Here is a 21,190-nt window from a genome sequence, read left to right as displayed (position 1 = left end):
CTTCCAGGTAACAGTGAGGGAGCTCAGCCCAGGTGCAAGAGCTACAACTTTTCTTAAGTCCTATAAAATCATAGAATATCCTGAGCTGGAAGGGACCCATAGGGATCATCCAGTCCAATACCTGACCCTGCACAGGACATCCCAACAATCCCACCATGTCCTCAAGAGCACTGTCCAAATGCTTCTTGAGCTCTGTCAGGCTTGGGGCCATGACTACTGCCCTGAGGAGCTGCTCCAGTGCCCAACCACCCTCTGAGGGAGGAACCTTTCCCTCATATCCAGCCTAAACCTCCCCTGACACAGTTCCAGCCATTCCCTTGGGTCCTGTCACCAGTCACAGAGATAAGAGATTGGTGCTGCTGCTCCACTGCCTCTCATGGGGAAGCTGCACACCAGGGTGATTCTACCCCCAGACTCCTCTTCTCCAGCTGAATAGACCAAGTTCCCCCTGCCACTCTACATACAGCCCCTCTAGGCCTTTCACCATCCTTGTGTCCCTTCTTTGGATGCTCTCCAACAGCTTTACATCTCTCCTTACACTGTGGCTCCCAAAACTGTCCACAGGACTGGAGGTGAGGCCGCACCAGGGCTGAGCAGTGGGGACAATCCTCTCCCTCGCTCACTGGTGATGCTGGGCCTGATGTCCCCCAGGACACAGCGACCCTCCTGCTCAAATGGGTGTCACAACACTGGTTCAGTGGAGGCAGCTAACAGTGACACTGTAACAGAAGCTTTGCAAGTCTTCTCGAGTCTTCACTCAATGTTAAAGGTGTTCAAAAAATCTCTTGGAGGTGAGGAAAATAAACAGCAACCCCCAGGACCGCCACCCACAGACTCACTCCCATTTCTTCCGTATTGAAACCGTGATTGAAAACTTCCAAGTTCCATTTAAATCCATAGAATCACGGGATATCCTGGGTTAGAAGGAGGGACCCCACAAGGATCACTGAGTCCAACTCTGCCCTGCACAGGACATCCCAACAATCCCACCATGATCACAAACTGACCTGAGTTTCATTCAAAGCTGATGCTTACCCCTTGTACAGGCAATACAGCTAGCTGCTGGAGTGTCTCATAGTCTGGTCCTGATGTCCTGGACATCAGGAAGAATTCCTTTGCAGTAAGGGTGATCAGACATTGGAACAGGATATCCAGGGAAGTGATGGAGACACCATCCCTGGAGGTGTCCAAGAAACAACTGAACATGGTACTCAATGCTCTAGTGGTGATGGGTCACAGGTTGGACTAAACACTCTTGGAGATCTTTTCCAACCTAAATGATTGTGTCATTCTGATGTCACCAGCATTACTGATGCAACTTGATCACAAACACGCCAGATCACCACCAATGTGGTCTGGGAGCATGTGCACATTGTGAGCACTTGCTACAGGTCACAGAAAGTGTGTAAGACCCTAAGATTGGTCTGGAAGCACCAGGAAGGAGCAGTTTGTGTGCCCCTGAGGACAGCTTTGCCCTGCACATGGTTCACTCAGGGGTGTCTTTAGCACCTCAGTGATTTCAGCTCTCCAGAAAACAAACACTTTACCTGTAGAAAGGTTTCATTTTGAGCCTGATCTCCCAGGCCAAGTGAACCCTGCCAACTGCCTGCCAGCAAAACAAACAGCCAGGACACACCACCCTCCCCTCCTGAGGGCTCTGCAGGCTTAAAATGAAACAAGAAAACCCTACCAAAACATTAGCCAAGCTTTCCAAACGCTGTGGTAGATGGGAACAAGGGCAGCACAAAGCCAGCTGTGTGTCTGGCCTCAAGTTCCAGAGTGCAGGGATCAGCACGACATGGATGCACATGGAGCATATGCTCCATTGTGGTATTGTTGGAGCAAGTCCAAAGGAGGCCACAAAGTTGGTAAGAGAACTGAATCACCTCCCCTAACAGGCCAGGCTGAGAAAGTTGGTGCTGTTCAGCCTGGAGAAGAGAAGGTTGTGTGGAGACCTCAGAGCAACTTTACAGGGTCTGGCTCCAGGGAAGCTGGAGACGGACTCTGTGTAGGGACTGTAGTGATAGGACAAGGAGTAATGAGGATAAATTGAAAGAGGGAAATTTAGATTAGACATTAGGAAGATGGTTTTTTCCTTTGAGGGTGCTAAGACACTGGCACAGGTTGCCCAGGGAGGTTTTGGCTGCCCCAACCCTGGCAGTGTTTAAAGTCAGGTTGGATAAAGCCTTGGTCAACCTGGTCTGGTGGGAGATGTCCCTGCCCAGGGCAGGGGGTTGGGACTAGATGATCTCTAAGGTCCATTCCAACTCCTTAACATTCCATGATTCTATGATTTTAGCTTTTTTGGAAGACAAGCTTTTAGAAAAATCAAGTCATATCAAACCAACTCCAGTCAGCATGAGTGGCTGTTACTTTTCTGTCCCTGAAGGTCAGTTCCTTTGGAGCAAATCAATCTAAGTACAAGTCAAATTTGCTTTGGAGCAAATCAATCTCTAGTCCAAGTGTGGAAACACCCAGCAACCTTCCCATGGCCAGACCTCCTCCCCTCATATTCTAAATTGCATAAAACTAAAAACATGTCAAGATGTTGTAACTACCTAATCCTCATCAGAATCACAAGATAGTATTTGCATCTGGCTCGTGGATCAAAGGATTGTTTTTATATAAACAAATTTAAGGCAGCATTTGCTAAACCGATAATCTCAAGCAAATGGCCAGTGCCAATATAAAACCCCTAATCTCCAGCAGTGACTTGGCAGGGAGCACATGGACACACAGCCACAACGAGCACATTCCCACCACTGGGTTTGCAGCCTGTTCTGGAGGAGGGATGGGATACCTGAGGGCAAAACAAGCTCTGGGCAGGCCAGGTGGGGTGGATGGGTGGTAGATGAGTCATTCTGCAGGTTTTGCCAGACATTGGTGTGAGCAGACTTTGGTGAACACAACTTTGAGGCCACAGAGATGATCCAAGGGCTGAAGCACCTCTGCCAAGGAGTCAGGCTGGGAGAGCTGGGGGTGTCCACCCTGAAGAAGAGAAGGCTCCAGGGAGACCTCAGAGCTCCTTCCAGAGCCTCAAGGGGCTCCAAGAGAGCTGCAGAGGGACTTGGGACAAGGGCCTGGAGGGACAGGACAAGGGGGAATGGCTTCCCACTGCCAGAGGGCAGGGAGAGATGGGATATTGGGAAGGAATTCTTGGCTGTGAGGGTGGTGAGGCGTTCCCCAAGAGCAGCTGTGGCTGCCTCATCCCTGGAAGTGTTCAAGGTCAGGTTGGACAGTGCTTGGAGCAACCTGGTCTAGTGGAAAGTGTCCCTGCCCATGGCAGAGGGTAGAACTGGATGATCTAAGGTCCCTTCCAGCACAAATTCTTCTATGTCTCTATGATGTAACGACTTTGAGGCTTGATGAAGGCCAGCCAGACTTTGAGAGGGAGAAGCTTTACTGTATCATCTGAGACAAAAATGCAAATATCATTACTTGGTGATTTCTTTTCCTCTGCAACTTTGGGACACACAGTTCATTCTCCACTTCCAGTTTCATACATGACAAAACGCCTAAACTTTCTTTTACAAAAGCAAAGCCTGCTGCAAGAAAGGCACTTACTCCTGATGTGGAAAGAGAGGGAGAAGGAAAAGAAAACATGGTTTGGCCTCAGGTTTGAGTCTCTGGAGCTGTGTGTTTGCACAGCAGGGGAGGGTGGGCAGCAGTGTCCGTCCGGCAGCACCAGCAGAGCCATCTCGTGGTGACACATCTGCTTCAAACAGCCCCAAAGCTACTGCCCAGATTTATTAAATTAAAATAACTTCATCACTTACAGCTGCTCAGTATTTGTGTCCTGTTGTGGTTTAACCCCAGCCGGAAATGAAGCACCACAGGGCCACTGGCTTACTGCCTCTAGCCCCAGTGGGGAGGAGAACTGGGGGGAAAACAAACCCTGTGGGACCAGAACACTTCAACAATTGATGCTAAAGCAATATAATAATAATAATGAAAAGGAGAGAGAGGAATTGTTTAGCCTGGAGAAAAGGAGGCTCAGGGGGACTTTCTTGCTCTCTGCAACTCCCCAACAGGAGGTGCAGCCAGGTGGGGGTTCAGGCTCTTCTCCCAGGGAACAAGGGACAGGACAAGAGGAAAATGCCTCAAGCTGTGCCAGGAGAGGTTCAGGTTGGATACTGGGAAATTTCCTCCTGGAAAGGGCTGTCCAGCCCTAGCACAGGCTGCCCAGGGCAGGGGTGGAGTCATAATCCCTGGAGGGATTTAACAGCTGTGTGGATATGGGCATAAGGGAGGAAAGCCTGGCAGGGCTTTCCTGAAGAGGTGTTACCTGCTTCTGGTGGGGCTGTTTGTCAGGGAGAAGATCCTTGGCATTTGGCCGGGATTTTAGTCAGTCTGAAATGGGCAGTTGCTGCAAACAGGTCAGCCAGAACTTCAGAGGAGTTTGCCAGGGTTTTCTGCAGGCAGGAGTTGGGATGGAGCTGTGCCATCTGCCTTAACATTTCTAAGTATCCCTAGCAATATTTTTATAGTCCCACTTGGACCTCTGCTAATGCCTAAGCTGGAATACAAGCCAGATCTCCCATGGATGTAAAGAAATGCATATTGGCTGACCTTGATGAAGCAGCTTTGAATTACAACAGTTGTGGTTGCCTTGGGCATCAACGTCACAGCCATTTGTTGAGCTACAATCGTGGAAATGCTCAGATTGAAGAGGAAACGGCCTCGAGTTGTGCCAGGGGAGGTTCAGATTGGATGTTGGGAAGATGTTCTTCACTGAAAGGGTGGCCAAGCATTGGAACAGGTTGCCCAGCGATCGTAGAGTCACCATTCCTGAAGGGATTTAAAAGACCTATAGATGTGGCACTTGGGGACGTGTTTCAGTGGTGGCCATGGCACTGCTGAGGGAATGGTTCAGCTCAGTAATCTCAGAGAGCTTTTCCAACCTTAACAATTCCCTGATGCTATGAATAAAACCCAAGAGAAGCCACTGATGCCCAAACAGTAGCTCACCATGCACCTACTGATGCCCAGCCCAGCCCCTGCAGCTCCCAGAAAACTACCCCCAGTTTACATACATTCTGTGGTGTGGAATATCCCTTTGGCCAGGTGGGATCAGTTGTCCTGGCCATGCCCTCCCACCTTCCTGCACACCTGCTTGCTGGCAGAGCCTGGCAAATGGAATAGTCCTTGATTCAGAGTAGGCAGAACTCAGCAATTACTAAACCATCAGTGTATTATCAACATTATTCTCACACTGAATTCCAAACACAGCACTATACCAGACACTAAGGAGAAATTTAACCCTATTCCATCTCAGTTCTAACAGAACACTTCCCTATTAAAAAACTGTATTCAAGGTTAAAACTCACCAATGAGTTTGTGAACAGAGTGCAAGAATGCAAAACATAGTTACTGTGCACGAGGCCACAAACTGTTGGCACAGACCTGGCTTTGTACAAATTCCTCACCAGGAACACAATTCCTCACTAGGAAGAATCATTTCAGAGGCAATACTGGTCCTCACTTCAACTAAAACATTCCACAGGAGCGAGCACTGCTGCAAGCTAGTAAAGCCTAGTGGTTTCCTTTCACTCGGAACTTGCTCATCCTTTGTACTTGCATACCCCAACCTCCAATGAAACTGCTGCTGCCACCTTCAAGACTTTAATTGGAAGCTCCACAGTATCCTGAACCCCCTGAACCCTGAAACCTCAGTGTTTTCCTTTCACTTGGAACTTGCTCCCACCCAAACATCTTCTTCTTTCACACTTGCACATGAGTGCCCAAATGAAACAGCTGCTGCAGCCTCCAAGACTTTAATTGAAAGCTCCACAGTATCCTGAACCCCTTGGAGTCTTGGAATTGATAAGGAAATCCAGCTGCACACAGTGCAGCACATTCCCAAAGTGATCCTTTGGCATTATGTAAGGCCCACAAGGTCATAAGAGGATTATCCCAGAATTTGCCAAATTACAATGTCCAGCCAGGTGTGAGGAAGAGTAAACCCTTTTTTCCCTAAGCTAGGCCTTTCTCATGATGTTTTATAAGTTAACTGTTATTAAAGCTTTATTCTAGGACAGATTTGTAGGTGACCACACGACTGCTCATCACATCTCCTTCCTCTTCTGTGCGTCCCTCCCAGCTCCATGACTGAGCCCAGCTCATCGTTAAACTTGCCTGATCTGGCTCCTGGGTTTAAGAAAAAACTGGAAGAAGACCCTTGAGCAGGGCTGGACTAGCTACAGTCTGACATGATGGATGATTAAACCTCTTCTGACTGGGGAGAGACAATCTCCAGAGCAGAGCCTGTGCTGTCGGAGCACATTGGTGCCTTTTAGCATAAATAAATTAACAAGCGGAGGCTGGAAAGCCTGATCCATGCAGGCGGCTCTTCTCCCTCAGGAAAACAGAGCTATTTGGAGCCAGGGACATAGAACTCTTGCAGCTCCCCTTCCCCAAAATCTTGGTGTTAAGCTCAAAAACTGTACTCCAACACCAACAACCCCGTGAGGAGCCTATAATACCCCAGGGCTCGTTTATTTTGTAGCCTCAATAAATAAAGCACATTCAACTTTACTACAGCCTTTCAACTGTTATAAACATGAAATAAATCTTGTGGAATAAAAAGGCAGCCTTAGCACTTCAGGGAAAAACAGGTAAGACAAATTAAGACTACTAGGATCAGCTCTAAGCCTGGGTTGTAGGCAACTGACTCTTTTAGGCTGCAGAGCTTCAGTCTTTCCCCTCCTAGTACAAGGTGGGAAAGTTGAAAATAATTCTCTTATCCACTCAAGGCAAGTTCTCCAGTCTCTGCACTTAGGGTCTTGTTTACATCGTGCCAAAGATTTAGATAATGCTCCTAACTGCTCTCCAGCTATCCCAAAAAAGGGAAAAACACATCTCCAAAGCAAAAAGAAATTGCACCTCCCTTTGCCACAGAGGAGGGAAACAAGTTCAGCTTAAGCAGCACAACCACTGATTGTACAGCCAGGGGAGTGGAGGAGGGTTAGAAAACCCAAGAAATCACAGAATCCCAGAAACATTTAGGTTGGAAAATACCTCAAAGATCATCAAATCCAATCTGTGACCCATCAACTAGACCAGAGCACTAAGTGCCATGTCCAGTTGTTCCCTGAACCTCCAGGGATGTTGACTCCACCACCTTCCTGGACAGCCCCTTCCAATGCCTGACAGTCCTTGCCATGAAGAAATTCCTCCTGAAATTCTTCTCCTTCCGAATTCTTCTCACTCCAATATTTCTGCCTCAGCTCTGCACACAGGACCCAGAGGTTTTCTCACAGAGCAGTTCAGTAAGTTTCAATTACTAAGCAAACCCAAAAGGCCTCATTATAATCGCTGCAAGACCCTCAAGTTATGTGAAATAGTGATAGTAATGTTCAAGGGCCATCCATACATCTGCGAGGACACACTTAGGGAATTTGTATTCTAAACCAATATTGTGTAATGATTTTAGCACTGAAAAATGCTGGTGTTGAGACGATTTAGTATCTGCAGCTTCTAGAACAAAGGATTATTTTAAAATATCCTTAAATCATATGCAAAGTTTTAACGAGTCTTCATGTTTCTCTGCTACTCCCATTTCTGAAATGCTAAAATATTAAATATAATGGAATTCAATCACACACATCTGAACTAACCAAAGCTCCAAGTTTTACAATCTCTTTGCTCACTCCACCCCTTGTTACCATTTAATGAACTATGTCAGTAGGGAAAATTCAAAGCCGCATATTCTGCATTACAAGGCACCTGATATACTCCTAAACTATGGAAATAAATGCCTTAAACAGACCAGAATTCCCCATTCTGTAGTCCTGGTAGTTCTGTTTACACTAAGTAATCCCATCCCACCTTTCTCAACACTGAGGAGCAGCAGGATTAAGGCAAAAAAAAAAAGGAAAACTTTCCTCTGAAAGCAGTTACCAGGCTATCTGTCAAGGAGCAAAGGTTTTCTTCTTCTACACAGCATAGATCAAGGCCACAAAATAAATGAAATCCTCAAGACAAAGCCCCAGTGACCATTCCCACTTGGCTAGGGAGGAACAGCACGCAGGCAAGGAGAAAGAATTCAAACTGCTCACTGAGAAAGAAACCTGATGGATCATCCTCAAATCTAACTGTTTTCCCTTTCACTCAGCTGGGGAAGCAAATATCTGTTCAAAACTCTCCTTTGCCTAAGGAGTTTCTGATAAAGCTCTTAACACTAATAAATTGCTGAGGTCTCACCTCCAGTCCTGGGGCAGTTCTGGGCCCCTCACAACAAGAAGGATGTTGAGAGCTGGAGCTGGGGAAGGGTCTGGAGCACCAAGAGCAGCTGAGGAAGCTTAGCCTGGAGAAAAGGAGGCTTACGGTGACCTTCTGTCTCTCCCCAACTCCCTGACAGGAGGTACAGCCAGGTGGGGGTCAGGCTCTGCTCCCAGGGAATGCGGGATGGAATGAAAGGAAACAGTCTCAAGCTGTCCACCAGGGGAGGTTTAGATTGAATGTTAAGAAACATGCCTTCATGCAAAGGGTTGACCAGCCCTGGCAGAGCTGCCCAGGACAGTGGTGGAGTCACCACCCCGGAGGGATTTAACAGCAATGTGGATGTGGCACTTGGGAACATGGTTAGTGGTGGCCTTGGCAGTGTTGGGGAATGGTTGGACTTGATGATCTTAAACATCTTTTCCATCCTTAATGAATCTAAATATCAACTGGGCTCGAAAACGTTCATGACGAACACAGACAACACCACATTTCACTGCGAATGCGCATAACCAGCAGTGAAATGCAGCAAGAAATCCAAGCAAGTAAACCCCTGGATCAGAAACAGGATTTAGCTGTTAACCATGTGAGTGTGAAGCTCCCAAACAGATGATGATTCCCATCTGCAGACCTCATCAGAAATAGCTCATCCTCCACCTTTACACCTTGGGTTTGCCACCACCCAGAGCAGTGGCATCTTGCACAGCTCTAATATTTTGGGAAGCTGTGCTTGTGAAGTGTGGCAGTCACAAAATTTGGATGCTCCTTGCTCTGAGAACCCCAGGGCAGCCCCAACCCAAAATATTAATATTCGCATTTCCTGTGGCCTAGCAATTTACATTTTACAGACTGCGGGACTGAAGGGCAGAAAACAACAAATAGAGCTTGATCTCGGCCTTTGCTCTTAAAATAAATTGTTCAGACTGAACCCAGCAACATAAAAAGTCCTGTTTCAGCAAGACCACAGTGAGCAAAATGTTCCCTCATGGTTAAGTGATGCAGCTTTTTGGCCTGGTACTTTGGACACTTACGTTCCACCTGAATACCATCCGTGTGGGCTTTGCTCTTGGGTTCCTGACTTCCAGGTTTTGCCCCGTCATCGTCATCCAGCAGTGGAACATAGTCTGTTTTGTCTACTGTTTCTCCAACCACATCATCAAATTTCTCTGCTTCCAGCGTGGCAATGAAGTCCCTTTTCACTTCTTCCTCAATCTCGTGAGGTGGCTCCGACAGAGCGTCCGCCAGACTGAGGCTGTGATCCAGGTCAGCCATGCTCCAGCACCTCTGCAAACCTGGAAAACCATGTGGGGAGGAAGAAAGAGAAATAAACCTTTCAATAAGAGATCTTTTAGGCTTGCTCAGAGTTTAGTGTTGACCTCTATGTGCGTCCTGTGCCATCACACAGTAAGAAATAAAGAGAAATAAACCTTTCAATAAGAGATCTTTTAGGTTTGCTCAGAGTTTAGTGTTGACCTCTGTGCGCGTCCTGTGCCATCACACAGCAAGAAACGTTAGCTTTAGTGCTTGGTAATTCCCAGATGTTTCTAAATCCCACACACCAGCATGGATAGAAACAGCTGCATCTCCTAAATCAGGTTTTAGCACACTAATGTTATGTTTCATAAACCTTTCAATAAGAGATCTTTTAGGTTTGCTCAGAGTTTAGTGTTGACCTCTGTGCGCGTCCTGTGCCATCACACAGCAAGAAACGTTAGCTTTAGTGCTTGGTAATTCCCAGATGTTTCTAAATCCCACACACCAGCATGGATAGAAACAGCTGCATCTCCTAAATCAGGTTTTAGCACACTAATGTTATGTTTCATGGGAGGTTTTATCAGAACCTTATACAAAAAATGTGAAAAAACCCAATCCCCAGTACCTGGCGAGCATAAACATGATGTGACATTGATCTGTGCCCTGCCCCAGATCCAGCAGTTAATTACACATCCTCAGTAGCAGAAAGATAAATGACGCAAGAGAATTTAGTTCTGGGGTTGACTCCACCCAGTTTCCCCTATGGAGATTAGGCTTTTACATAATCTCTGATGTATACTTCAGTGATGCTTCTGATCCCTCTGATAGGGTCCTGCAGCATGTTTATGTCCTCAGCAAACCCTGCTAATACCAACAAACCCCCCCATGCCCTGGGATTTGTGCTGGAAAGTGAAGTTTTAATAATGTTTACATGAAAAAATGAAGCAAAGTGCACATGGAGGCATTACATACACAGCTATGAACTGGAAATGAAGTAGAAATAATCATCATTTATCTCTTCCTCCCTGATTTGCATCTCTGTATTCAATTTAATTCCTGGCAGCCAACAGAAAATGTACCTGAAGTGATTCATCTCAAGCCTTAACGTTGGCACAACACACACCCATAGCATTTATTTATTTTTTCACCTTTCATCCTTTTGAAGTTATTCTTGGGAACAACAGCTACAAAGACCTGCTGTGAATTACAGAAAGATGTCTAAGGGAGCAAACCTGACTGACAAAGCTCCTGCTTGACAAAGGCCCATTCTGACATGTCCTCCCAGAGCAGTGTCAGTCAGAGCTCTGAACACGATGCTATCACACAGCAAAGGGATCATCAGCTCCAGCCATTTGAGCCAACTGCAGAAATTGTCTGGTGCAAATTGTAAAAACCCAAACCAGAAAGGACCAATAGTATCCAAATCGGTGTGGTTACAACTCATACTATGGTAGTTCAGCTTCCTTGAATTTTGGTTGATGTTTGGAAGCACAAAGTGATTTGATACTGATCTTCATTACACTTAGAGATGCACGAACTGTGCAGAAATTCTCCTTGGAATGATTTACTCTCCCTTAGGGGTACAACAAGCCATGCAGCAGTGCCTGGTTGAGAGTTATTAGAGAACAAGTACATGGAAGTGAAGTTCAGAGTTTCAACAACAAATTCATCCAAACAAAAAAGATACAAAGGAGCTTAGGAAAAATGATTCAGCATTCTACAGTCAATTCTTACCGTAATGGACAAGAACCACCAAGCTACATTAGAATTCCACACTGGGTTGGGTTGGAAGGGACCTTTAAGACCATCATGTTCCAACTCCCTGCCATGGGCAAGGACACCTTCCATTAGACCAGGTTGCTCCAAGCCCCATCCAACCTGGCCTGGAACACTTCCAGGTACAGAGCAGCCACAGCTGCTCTGGGAAACCTGTACCAGTGCCTCAACACCCTCACAGCCAACAATTCCTTCCCAATATCCCATCTCTCCCTGCCCTCTGGCAGTGGGAAGCCATTCCCCCTTGTTCTGTCCCTCCAGGCCTTGTCCCAAGTCCCTCTTCAGCTCTCTTGGAGCCCCCTTGAGGCACTGGAAGGGGCTCTGAAGTCTCCCTGGAGCCTTCTCTTCTTCAGGGTGGACACTCCCAACTCTCCCAGCCTGGCTCCATGGCAGAGGGGCTCCAGCCTGTATTTAGTCAACTCTGGAGCAGAAGACACAGAGCTGCTGCCACACTGAGGCACGGCCACACGCCCAAGAAAACACAATGGGCACTTGTGTGTGTTGGTTAATGAAGGGTGACCCAAGTGGTCACTGTGCAGCAGCCCAGGGTCGCTGACTTCCATGGCAATCACAGAACACAGATCCTTTTGTTCCAAAAAAACAAAGGCTCCTACTCCTTGAAGTCTAGGAAATTCTTTGTCAGCAGGACAGGGCCACCGACACATACCTACAGCTCCAGCCTCTCTGAGGCAATGCTTCACATTCCTTATAAACAATGGTATCCCACTGCTCCTGGTGGTTCTGTAATTCCAGGCAAGTATATTATGGAAATTAATTCAGTTAAATCTCTTCTTTTTTTTTTCTTTGAACAATAAAAGGTCAGACTTGCAGCCAGATCACACTTCTGGCAGCAACTGCAGTTTTTGTTGGTTTAGATAAAGACCCTGAATCACCACTTGGAATCCAGAGGTGAAAGGTTTGGAGTTCTTAACCCTATGTGCAGGGTCAGAGCTGAATGAATGATGGCTATTTTAAAAAGCCATTTTTATACTTAAGTGAAAGAGACATTAAAAATAGTTTCTTTCAGAGTTCTTGACTATTTGCAAGACAAACCATCATCCAGATGTGCACACAACTGGCTGCATTCCCTATAGGGAGTGTCAGCCAGGGAAGTCACTTGCACAGGCATCATCTGTGCATTGGCCAGTCCCTTCAAAGGAAGAAATGGGGCTCAGAAATAGCCAGTTTTTCAGCCATGTATTCCTTTGCTTTCAGCTTGAAACTGAAATGATGAACAGTTAATCATTTCCTTCTGAAAATTTCATTTAATGTAAGGAAGTAAAACAATATTTAAATTTTTCAACAAGCTGCTTCATAAGCATGAGTTGAGGTTGGAAAAGCCCCTCAAGATCAAGTCCAACCATTCCCCCAGCACTGCAGAAGGCCACCACTAACCATGCCACATCCACATGGATGTTAAATCCCTCCAGGGATGATGACTCCACTCCTGCCCTGGGCAGTCTGTGCCAGGGCCCTTTCCAGGAGGAATTTTCCCAATATCCAACCTGAACCTCTCCTGGCACATCTTGACACTGTTTCCTCTTGTGCTGTCCCTCGTTCCCTGGGAGCAGAGCCTGAACCCCACCTGGCTGCACTTCCTGTTAGGGAATTGCAGAGAGCAAGGAGGTCATCCTGAGCCTCCTTTTCTCTAGGCTGAGCCCCCTCAGCTGCTCCTAAGAACTTGAAGCTACTAGAAAATACAAGACTACAGTCAGAAAATATCTCCAGAACACCCAAGAACTTGGGGAATGAGCAAGCAACAGCTGGAGCAAACACACCACATTTCCAAAGCAAAACTTGACTCCGGTTGTTCCAAGCAAACCTGCCAGGCTGGGCTGCCCACCTGAGAGCTTTGTTCAGGGTTTGTCCAGACAGCAAGTCATTGATCCCCTCCCACCCTGCTGGAAACTATGACCCAACTGCTTACAGAGAGGCCTGGAACATTCAGCACCCCCTTCCCTGCACAATCCAAACCCAGTGACTGCCTACAGCCACCACCGGAGTCAGGTAGAGCCATGTCCACGGCTATCCTGTCAGAGCAGGCCCCAGGCAGTGTTTAGGTGGCCCAGGAATTATTTAGTCCTGAGATACTCAGTCACCTTTCTCTAGCCCTAAAAACAGTTGGACTCCATCATCTTAGAGGTCTTTTCCAACCTTAATGATTCCATGACTAACTGCACTATAATTAACGGAGTAAATGCTTCCAGAGCCCCAGTGGCAACAGGAGCTGCTTCCTTTAACCCATGTGAGAGGGCTGAGGGAAGCAGTTAGGAATTCTTAAACCCAAATCCGACTAATCCCAGCCAGATCATCCTTCAATGTACTAACATTCCACCACAAGCAACTGATGGATCCGTATGATGCTTTTTTGGGTCCACATCCTGCTTTTTTGGGTCCACATTAATGTGGCAGCACTGAATGAAACAGCTGCCATCAAATATGTGGCATTTGGGGTTTTTTTGTGGCATTAACAGTGTTGCTATTTCAGATCTACATAGGAACTAGGACACTAAAGTGATCTAGTTTCTGGGGGAAAATAATGAGGTTATGCAGCTTTATCAGCAGGACATTTCCTTGTCTATATTTAGCTAAATAAGGAATGCATAAACTACGCATAAAAATAAACCAGTGTAACTCAAAAAAGCCAATTTGGATTTTTGTAGCAAATACAAAATTGGTGTCTCAGACACACAGAAGCACCTGGCATACAACTGCCCTCACCCAAAGACTGCAGGAAGCCCCTCCACAGCTCAGGTGGGTCCAAGGACAGTCACAACATCCCTGGGAATTTCTCCCTTTCCATCTGTGTTAAAGCAGCCAAACTACACTAATTCCCAGACTCCCAGGGCTTGTGGTGTTAACAAAGACAACAGGAAAATGAGTATATTGCATGGATTCTGCCCAAGGGTAGAAAGCAAATCCCGAAGCATATTCATGTGTTGAGCAGCTCAGCAAGACAGATGCTTCCTACACCATTTCCATTCATATGGAACAAAGTTAGCTAGGAAGCATTAAAGAAAGCTCATCAACATGTACCTTAATACACTGCCTCCATAGCTGTGCAAATCAGATATTAACAGAGCATGAGGAAGATTAATTATGACATTAATTCTTAAGATGAAAGGGCAAAACTGAGCAATGACTGACGTTTCAGAAGACAAACGTTTTAAAATGCACTAAATTACATCATGGAAAGGGCTGTCAGACATTGGAATGTACTGCCCAGGGCAGGGGTGGAGTCACCATCCCTGGAGGTGTTCAGGGAAGGACTGGATGTGGCACTCAGTGCTCTGGTCTAGTTGACAAGGTGGTGATGGGTCACAGATGGACCTGATGATCTTGGAGGCCTTTTCCAACCTAAATGATTCTATGATTCTAAATAATCCTTCAGCTGTGAAACAGCTGCCAAGGGTCTTGTGTCTGTTCAATAGCAGAGCAAGTAGCAGCAACCATGGGGTGACACCAACTTGTGCGGCTCAAGGTTTCTAGCCCTGGAGAAGCCTCAGAGAACAGACAAGCCCTCCCTGACAACACCAAAGTGAGTGCTCTGCTCAGAGGAAAGGTGTAGAAGAAGCAGACCAGAATGCTATCAGTCCCACAGTAATAGCTGCACTACAGACAAGGAAGAGTTTCCCAAAGCAAATAAAGCATATTCCTATATTTCATATTTTTATATTAAAAAGGATTACTTAGACCTGTTCATATTCCAGCCACAGCTGATCTGCTACACCCAGGGTTTGCCCCACCTGTTCTCAGAACCTTTGTGTGCCCAGCAAGGAATCTGTTTGTTGGGATAAATAAAATCCATCTTCTTGTCAGCTAATCTGGAAGACTCAGCAGAGCCATTTTAATCTCTTACCCAAACCACAGACCTATCCCAGTGTCTTGTTTCAAGGAGCTCCTACTATTTGCTGGTTTTTTTCATCCCTGGAAGTGTTCAAGGTCAGGCTGGACAGGGCTTGAAGCAACCTGGCCTAGCTGAAGGTGTCCCCGCCCATGGCAGGGGGTTGAACTAGATGAGCTTTACAATCCCTTCCAACCCAAACCATTCCATGATTCAATTCTACCCAACTCAGTCAGTCTCTCCCTTCCAAAATGAGCTCTGGGTGTTTCAACCATTTCAGTTCATGTTCAACCACATCCATAAGGCTGAAGTTTGCTAATGAGCGCAGAACTCGTGCTCTGTGAGGCAACTTAGGGAGTTACTGACTCACAACCTCCTGCATATCCCAAAGAAGTCAGACCAGCACCTCCTTATTACAGAATCCCAGATTGGTTTGGATTGGAAGGGACCTTAATGATCATCTCATTCCATCCACTACCATGGGCAGGGACACCTTCCACTAGACCAGGCTGCCCCAAGACCCATCCAGCCTGGCTTTGAATACTTCAGGGATGAGGCATCAACAGCTTCTCAGAGTATCAAGAACTTCTCTTCAGCAATTTCCTTGCCTAAGTTTTACTTTAAGTGACCTGATGGAATAACTTTTCAGAATCATCACATTACCCACCCTCTGTCTAGAAGCAGAGGCAAATCAAACAATTGTATGAAACACTGCCTCCTGCTTCCCATCCAGGAAGGAGTGGAATTTATTTCCTGAACTGTGTATTCCCATTTTGTAGCTTCCATAACTGTGCTGTTGTGTTCCTGCCTCTAGGCATGCACAGGCTTGGAATTCAAAGCTATCATCCGTCTGACTCAGATTTTGGGTGAAGAATGAAGGTGGAAAAAGGGGAGAGCAGGCACATGGGAACAGGGGATGCTGCCAAAAACACCCCAGCTTGAAAACCTGTGAACTGCTTAAACAGAATCATACTTGGTGTGAGATGTTGACTTACTTCCCTGTGATTTTTGGCAGAGGGAATGGTGATGTTTCCCAGGGGAATGCACACAGGTAGTGGTTACACAACACAGTGTTGCTGCCTGCCAGCCCTGTGGTGACAGTGACACAGCACTTCAACCCATTCCAGAGCCCTGTCAGGCTCCCAACAGGGATACATGGCTCTATCCTGCTCCAAATGAGCTCTATGCTCAGCTTCTGTCCAAGCAACCTTTATGCCAAAGAGGTAAAAGAAATCCATTCACATCCAAGAGGAATAATGAAGTAACATTTCCTTGCTTTGTTGGTTTAAAGGATACTCTGATACCCACATTTATGAGAAGCACATTTATTACTCCATCAGATCCACTTGCCCCTTTAAAATTAGCTCCTAACTACATACAGAACAAAATCCTGGCTGGAAGAAGCAGGGAGGGCTCGGTCATAATTCCCATTTCTCCGCTGTAAGTCAGGTTGCTTTTCTTAGCCAAAGCTCTCAGGAGCACTGATCCATGTGAGGCTGCTGAGGCATAAGAAATCAGGAAAGCAGATATCTGCTAAGTCATCTTCCTTCCCAGAGTCCTAGAGGGAGTCCTTCCATGAAAAAGATTTTTGCATTGATCCTTCAAAAGGAGAGGACACAGCAATAAACCAAGTTCCTACCGTTCCTTACATTCCATGGCAGTAACTATTTCCGTAACAAATCTATGACCCAATTTGATTTTTTTATAACTTTTTTGGCTCAGTCTCAACCGAGACTAACTTTTTTTTCCCCAAGTGAAACCCAGTAAGAGCTCTGCTTTATTTTTGTGGCTGTTTTGAAATCCCTCAAATGACCAGAAGCTTCTTCTGAAGTCATGAGATAGAGGTCAAGGGATCTTTAATAAAATCTTTCCAGTGACACTTAAATTCACACTCAACTCAGCTGCTGGAAAAACCAATGCAACAGCCTCAAAAAGGGTGAACTGAATTATAATTCCATTCAGGAATGAGTTCCCAAAGACTCCACGACATGCAGGTACCACCCCACTGGCAGAGGGAAAGTACAGGCCAGATGCTCAAGACCCAAGTACCTGAGGCCACATCACCAAAACATGAGTTAATTATGGTATTTCCATAGCAGAATCAAACACCAAATCTCAAATTTAAGGTGTTGTTTAACCCAGAGTGCTGCCAGCAGCTTCCCTGGAGCTCCTGGAAGAACAGGGAGCAGTTTCCAGCTCTGCTCTGCCAACCCGTGTCATGCTAAGGTTCTCTTATGTACGCCAGCACATAAAAAATTTCTAATTTCTAATGTATGTTTGCACTTCCAGCAAGAGTCATGTCACACAGAGCCACTTGCTCCTTCAGACAATCCATAAATACAGTAGGAGAGTTTCCAACTATTATTTATATGCCTCAAGTAATTGTCTCCCTCCTGTGTGAGGGACAGGAGATGTGGCAAGTACAGGGGAGGCAGATAGGGGCACAGGGGAGGTAAATTTGGGGTATTTGCTGGTTGTACAACTGGATTGCTACAACAGACAAACACTAAGAGTTCTTTCCCTCTCAGCACAAATTCTCCAAGTCTTGTGGTTCACTGAAATTAGACAGAATATATTCATCAAGTCCCAGAACCTCCAAGCTCCTAGAGATAACAAGCCAGAAAGTGCACAAGGAAAACCAGTTCCTTTCATGCCTGCATGAGGAAACACAAAGAGAACACAGAGTTCCACTCAGGACTCCCAGCTGCAGCACATGTATCCATGATACAGAGACTGGGAAGTGGTGATGGATGCCAGGGAACTGAAGAGGGTTGGGAACACGGCAAGGTATCCCAAGGAAGTCTGGGCTGCAATCCTGAAGTCAGTGACATTGAACCACATCCTAAAAGCCATTGGAATGAGTTCAGAGGTGGCCACAGAGATTCTTCAAGAGCTGAAGCCCCTCTGCCATGGAGCCAGGCTGAGAGAGTTGGGCATGTTCAGTCTGGAGAAGAGAAAGCTCCAGGGAGAGCTTAGATCCCCTTCCACTGCCTCCAAGGGCATCAAGAGAGCTGCAGAGGGATTTGGGACAAGGGCCTGGAGGGGCAGGACAAGGGAATATCAGTTTGAAGACAGAGGGTAGATATAGATTCAATATTAGAAAGAAATTCTTGGCTGTGAGGGTGATAAGGCACTGGCACAGGCTGTCCAGAGAAGCTGTGGCTGCCCCATCCCTGGAAGTGTTCAAGACCTGGTTGGATGAGGCTTGGAGCAACCTGGGCTAGTGAAAGGTATCTCTGCCCGTGGAAGGGGGGGTGGAACTGGATGATCTTTAAGGTCCTTCCAACTCAAACCAGTCTGAGACTCTCTGATTCTAACTACGAAATAGCTCCAAAGGTTTGACACAAATCTCAGGTCATTTCCACAATCATGTTAAGGCCACACACAAAACAAAATCAACATTTGAACTTCTCACTTCAGATGGGTTTAATGAAGTTGTGACTCAGTCTGTCAAGAGGATTTCAAAGCTGAGGCAGAGCTTCAGCCACTATTGCTTCCTCCTAACACTGTCTGCTCCAAGTAATTTCCTCTTCCATGTCTGTTATCTCACTACTTCCACTTCTCAGGTCACTAACAACCTCTCCTGCAGCCTTTGACTCAGACTGTAATTTCCACTTGAGCCTTCAAAAAGCCTAAACACCAAAACTAGGTTAAACAAACTCCGAGTGACACTGCCCAGACATGGAAACAGTCCTGGAGATTCTCAAGTTCTCTGTGGCCTGTCAGTCGTGAGTAACTGAACTTGCACATCAGGCAAGCAGGGATGTGAGATGGTTCCAAGCAGAACATGAAAGGAGTGCTCCAAGCACTGCTGGTCGCTCACTTGGGAGGGGAGTAAACCTGGGAGCAGGCATGAACATGAGCAAATCCACTGGAGCTGACTAAGTCTGGGGGAACACAATCATGTGTATCCCCATGTTTGGATAGGGAAAAAAAGCCTAAGCTGAAAAAGAAACCAATGTATGGAATTAGAAGGGGACAAGCAGAAATGAACACAAGAGCCACAGAGAACTGAGCAGAAACTTGACCATGGGAGACTTGGTCAGCTTCCCACTCTGAGATGCGGAAACTGCATAATGACAAGAGGGAAACGAGCACAGCTGTCCTCCAGGTAGGATCACGAACGCTTCTAGGCAGTGGCCAAAAGACGAGCTGGCAGTTCTGGCCTCAGCTGACACCTGTACTACAGAATGGGAAGAATCTGAGGGACCTGAAGTGAGTGTGCAGAAAATGCTCAGGCTGGTGACTAAATTCACTTCCATGGGCATGGTCAGATGTTCGATAAACAAAGAACAACCTTCTGAGCGGAACAGAAATGGCTACAGTGGGGCCAATCAACTGCACCAGAGAAAGTCATCCGAACAGCCCAAGCTCCGGCTGACCAAGGGCAGCTCTTTTTTAATGCCTTTCCTTCCACTTTTACAAGGTGCAACTGTAAAATTACAAACTCATTTTTTAATGCCTTTCCTTCCACTTTTATAAGGTGCAACTATAAAATTACAAACTCTATGGCTTTAAGTGCAGTTTATTCAATTTCATGGTGTCTTGTTAGAGTCTACACAATTCTGGGGTTTAGTCAGTGTTTCCAAAGAGTATCCATCAACTTGTAGGGTTTCATTACTTGGGGCATGAGCCATTTCTCTCCTGTTTCAAGTATGGTTTTTGCTGTTATTGGCACTGCAAATACACCCAAGTTACTGCATTCAAGTCTTCAATGAAGATTTCTGCTCAACAAGCTTAAAACATTTTCATCAACTTGACTTCTCTTAGGAAAGCTCTAATAAAGCCAATGAGCCATGCCTCCCCCATTGTCAATTACTCAGCACTGAGGCAGAAGACAGTCTCCCAGAATTCCTGCCTCTTCAAAAATGTTAAGAAGATTCAGTTTCTGGAGATTTGAGAAAACTTCTCTTTCCTTTTTTACCTGCTCTTTTAGATGGAGACATTCACTTACATTCAAATTATCTGTATTTGATTTAATTCAAATAAAAATCCCAAACATTTTTTCTTGAAAGTAAAGGGAATTCAAAAGCAACTGCAGGACCAGAAGGGCATCCAGGAGAGGCAATGGCAACAAGGACAACTCAAGGCTACCCGAGTTCTCAAGTACAGACAGACCAATTACGATGTAGTTGATACAGTGGTGTTTGGTCAACAGTTGGACTCGATCATCTTGGAGATCTTCATTAACCTCACTGATTCTATGAAAGTGTAACTTGAGGAAAAGCAGTTGGATTTGTCTCTGTGAGGAGGCCAGAGCCTAGTCTAACCCATGCACTGCTCAGACACAGCTCTGGGATGGCAGTCACACCTCTGACGTTGGTCAGACCTGCAGAGTGCACCTGCTACACAACCCACACACCATCAGGTAAGGAAAAGCTCCCAAACACACACAAATTGCACTGGAAGAGTATTGTAAGAACTACTGTAAAAGCTACTGAAGGACCTGAAAGGATGATGTACATCTACAGCTGGAACAAACAAGCAATGACACAGCTGCCCCAGGGCAGAAGCTTCTGATCCAGGATGATATTTTCAAGACACTTCAGCCTTACACCAGAGAGGATGGATCCATGCAGCCTCTCCACCTTTGTACCTGCATCTACAATGAGCTCTTCAAAGAGGAATTCAATGCTCTGTACTGCTCACTTCAAATCCAACCTCTGCCCCAGCCACAAGAACAGCTTTTACAGTAAGTGCAGTCCACAAGGAAGTACAGGAATTGAACTCATCACAAATTGCAACAGAGGTCTCAGTGCATAACACTGGCCAAAACCTTCCAGAAGTCAACCCCTGTTTTACAAAATGTCATCTAGAATCATACAATCATCAAGGTTGGAGGAGACCTCTAAGATCATCAAGTCCAACCATAAACCTTCCACTCTGCTCTAACCCCTAAACCACATCCTCCAGTGCCAGATCCAGACTCCGCTTAACCACTACCAAGGATGGTGACTCCACCACCTCCCTGGGCAATACTCAAGTGCCTAACCACTCTAACAGGGAAAAAATTTTCCTAACATCTAATCTGAATCTAATCTAATCTGAATTTGCTGCTTCCTATCCTGGTGTTAATGCATACCCTGAGCAGACACT

The 21,190-nt window shown here is 46.1% G+C and overlaps 1 protein-coding gene across 1 annotated transcript in view; it reads right to left on the bottom strand.

Annotated features, from left to right (window-relative positions):
- Positions 1–9,492, bottom strand: part of LOC103802815 (microtubule-associated protein 4-like) — a gene marked incomplete at its 3' end in the record, with an annotated part of 108,007 nt that extends 98,515 nt beyond the window's left edge. Inside the window, exon 1 of the mRNA XM_009075345.1 lies at positions 9,252–9,492. Coding sequence (XP_009073593.1) covers positions 9,252–9,492 — 241 coding nt within the window. The remainder of the gene's footprint in view (positions 1–9,251) is intronic.
- Between the last annotated feature and the right edge of the window lie 11,698 nt (positions 9,493–21,190).

Source organism: Acanthisitta chloris, unplaced genomic scaffold (genome assembly GCF_000695815.1).
Source record: "Acanthisitta chloris isolate BGI_N310 unplaced genomic scaffold, ASM69581v1 scaffold12285, whole genome shotgun sequence".
Classification (NCBI taxonomy): Eukaryota; Metazoa; Chordata; class Aves; order Passeriformes; family Acanthisittidae; genus Acanthisitta; species Acanthisitta chloris.
The sequence above is the reverse complement of the archived record's forward strand: the minus strand, read 5'-3'. Positions and strand labels throughout refer to the sequence as shown.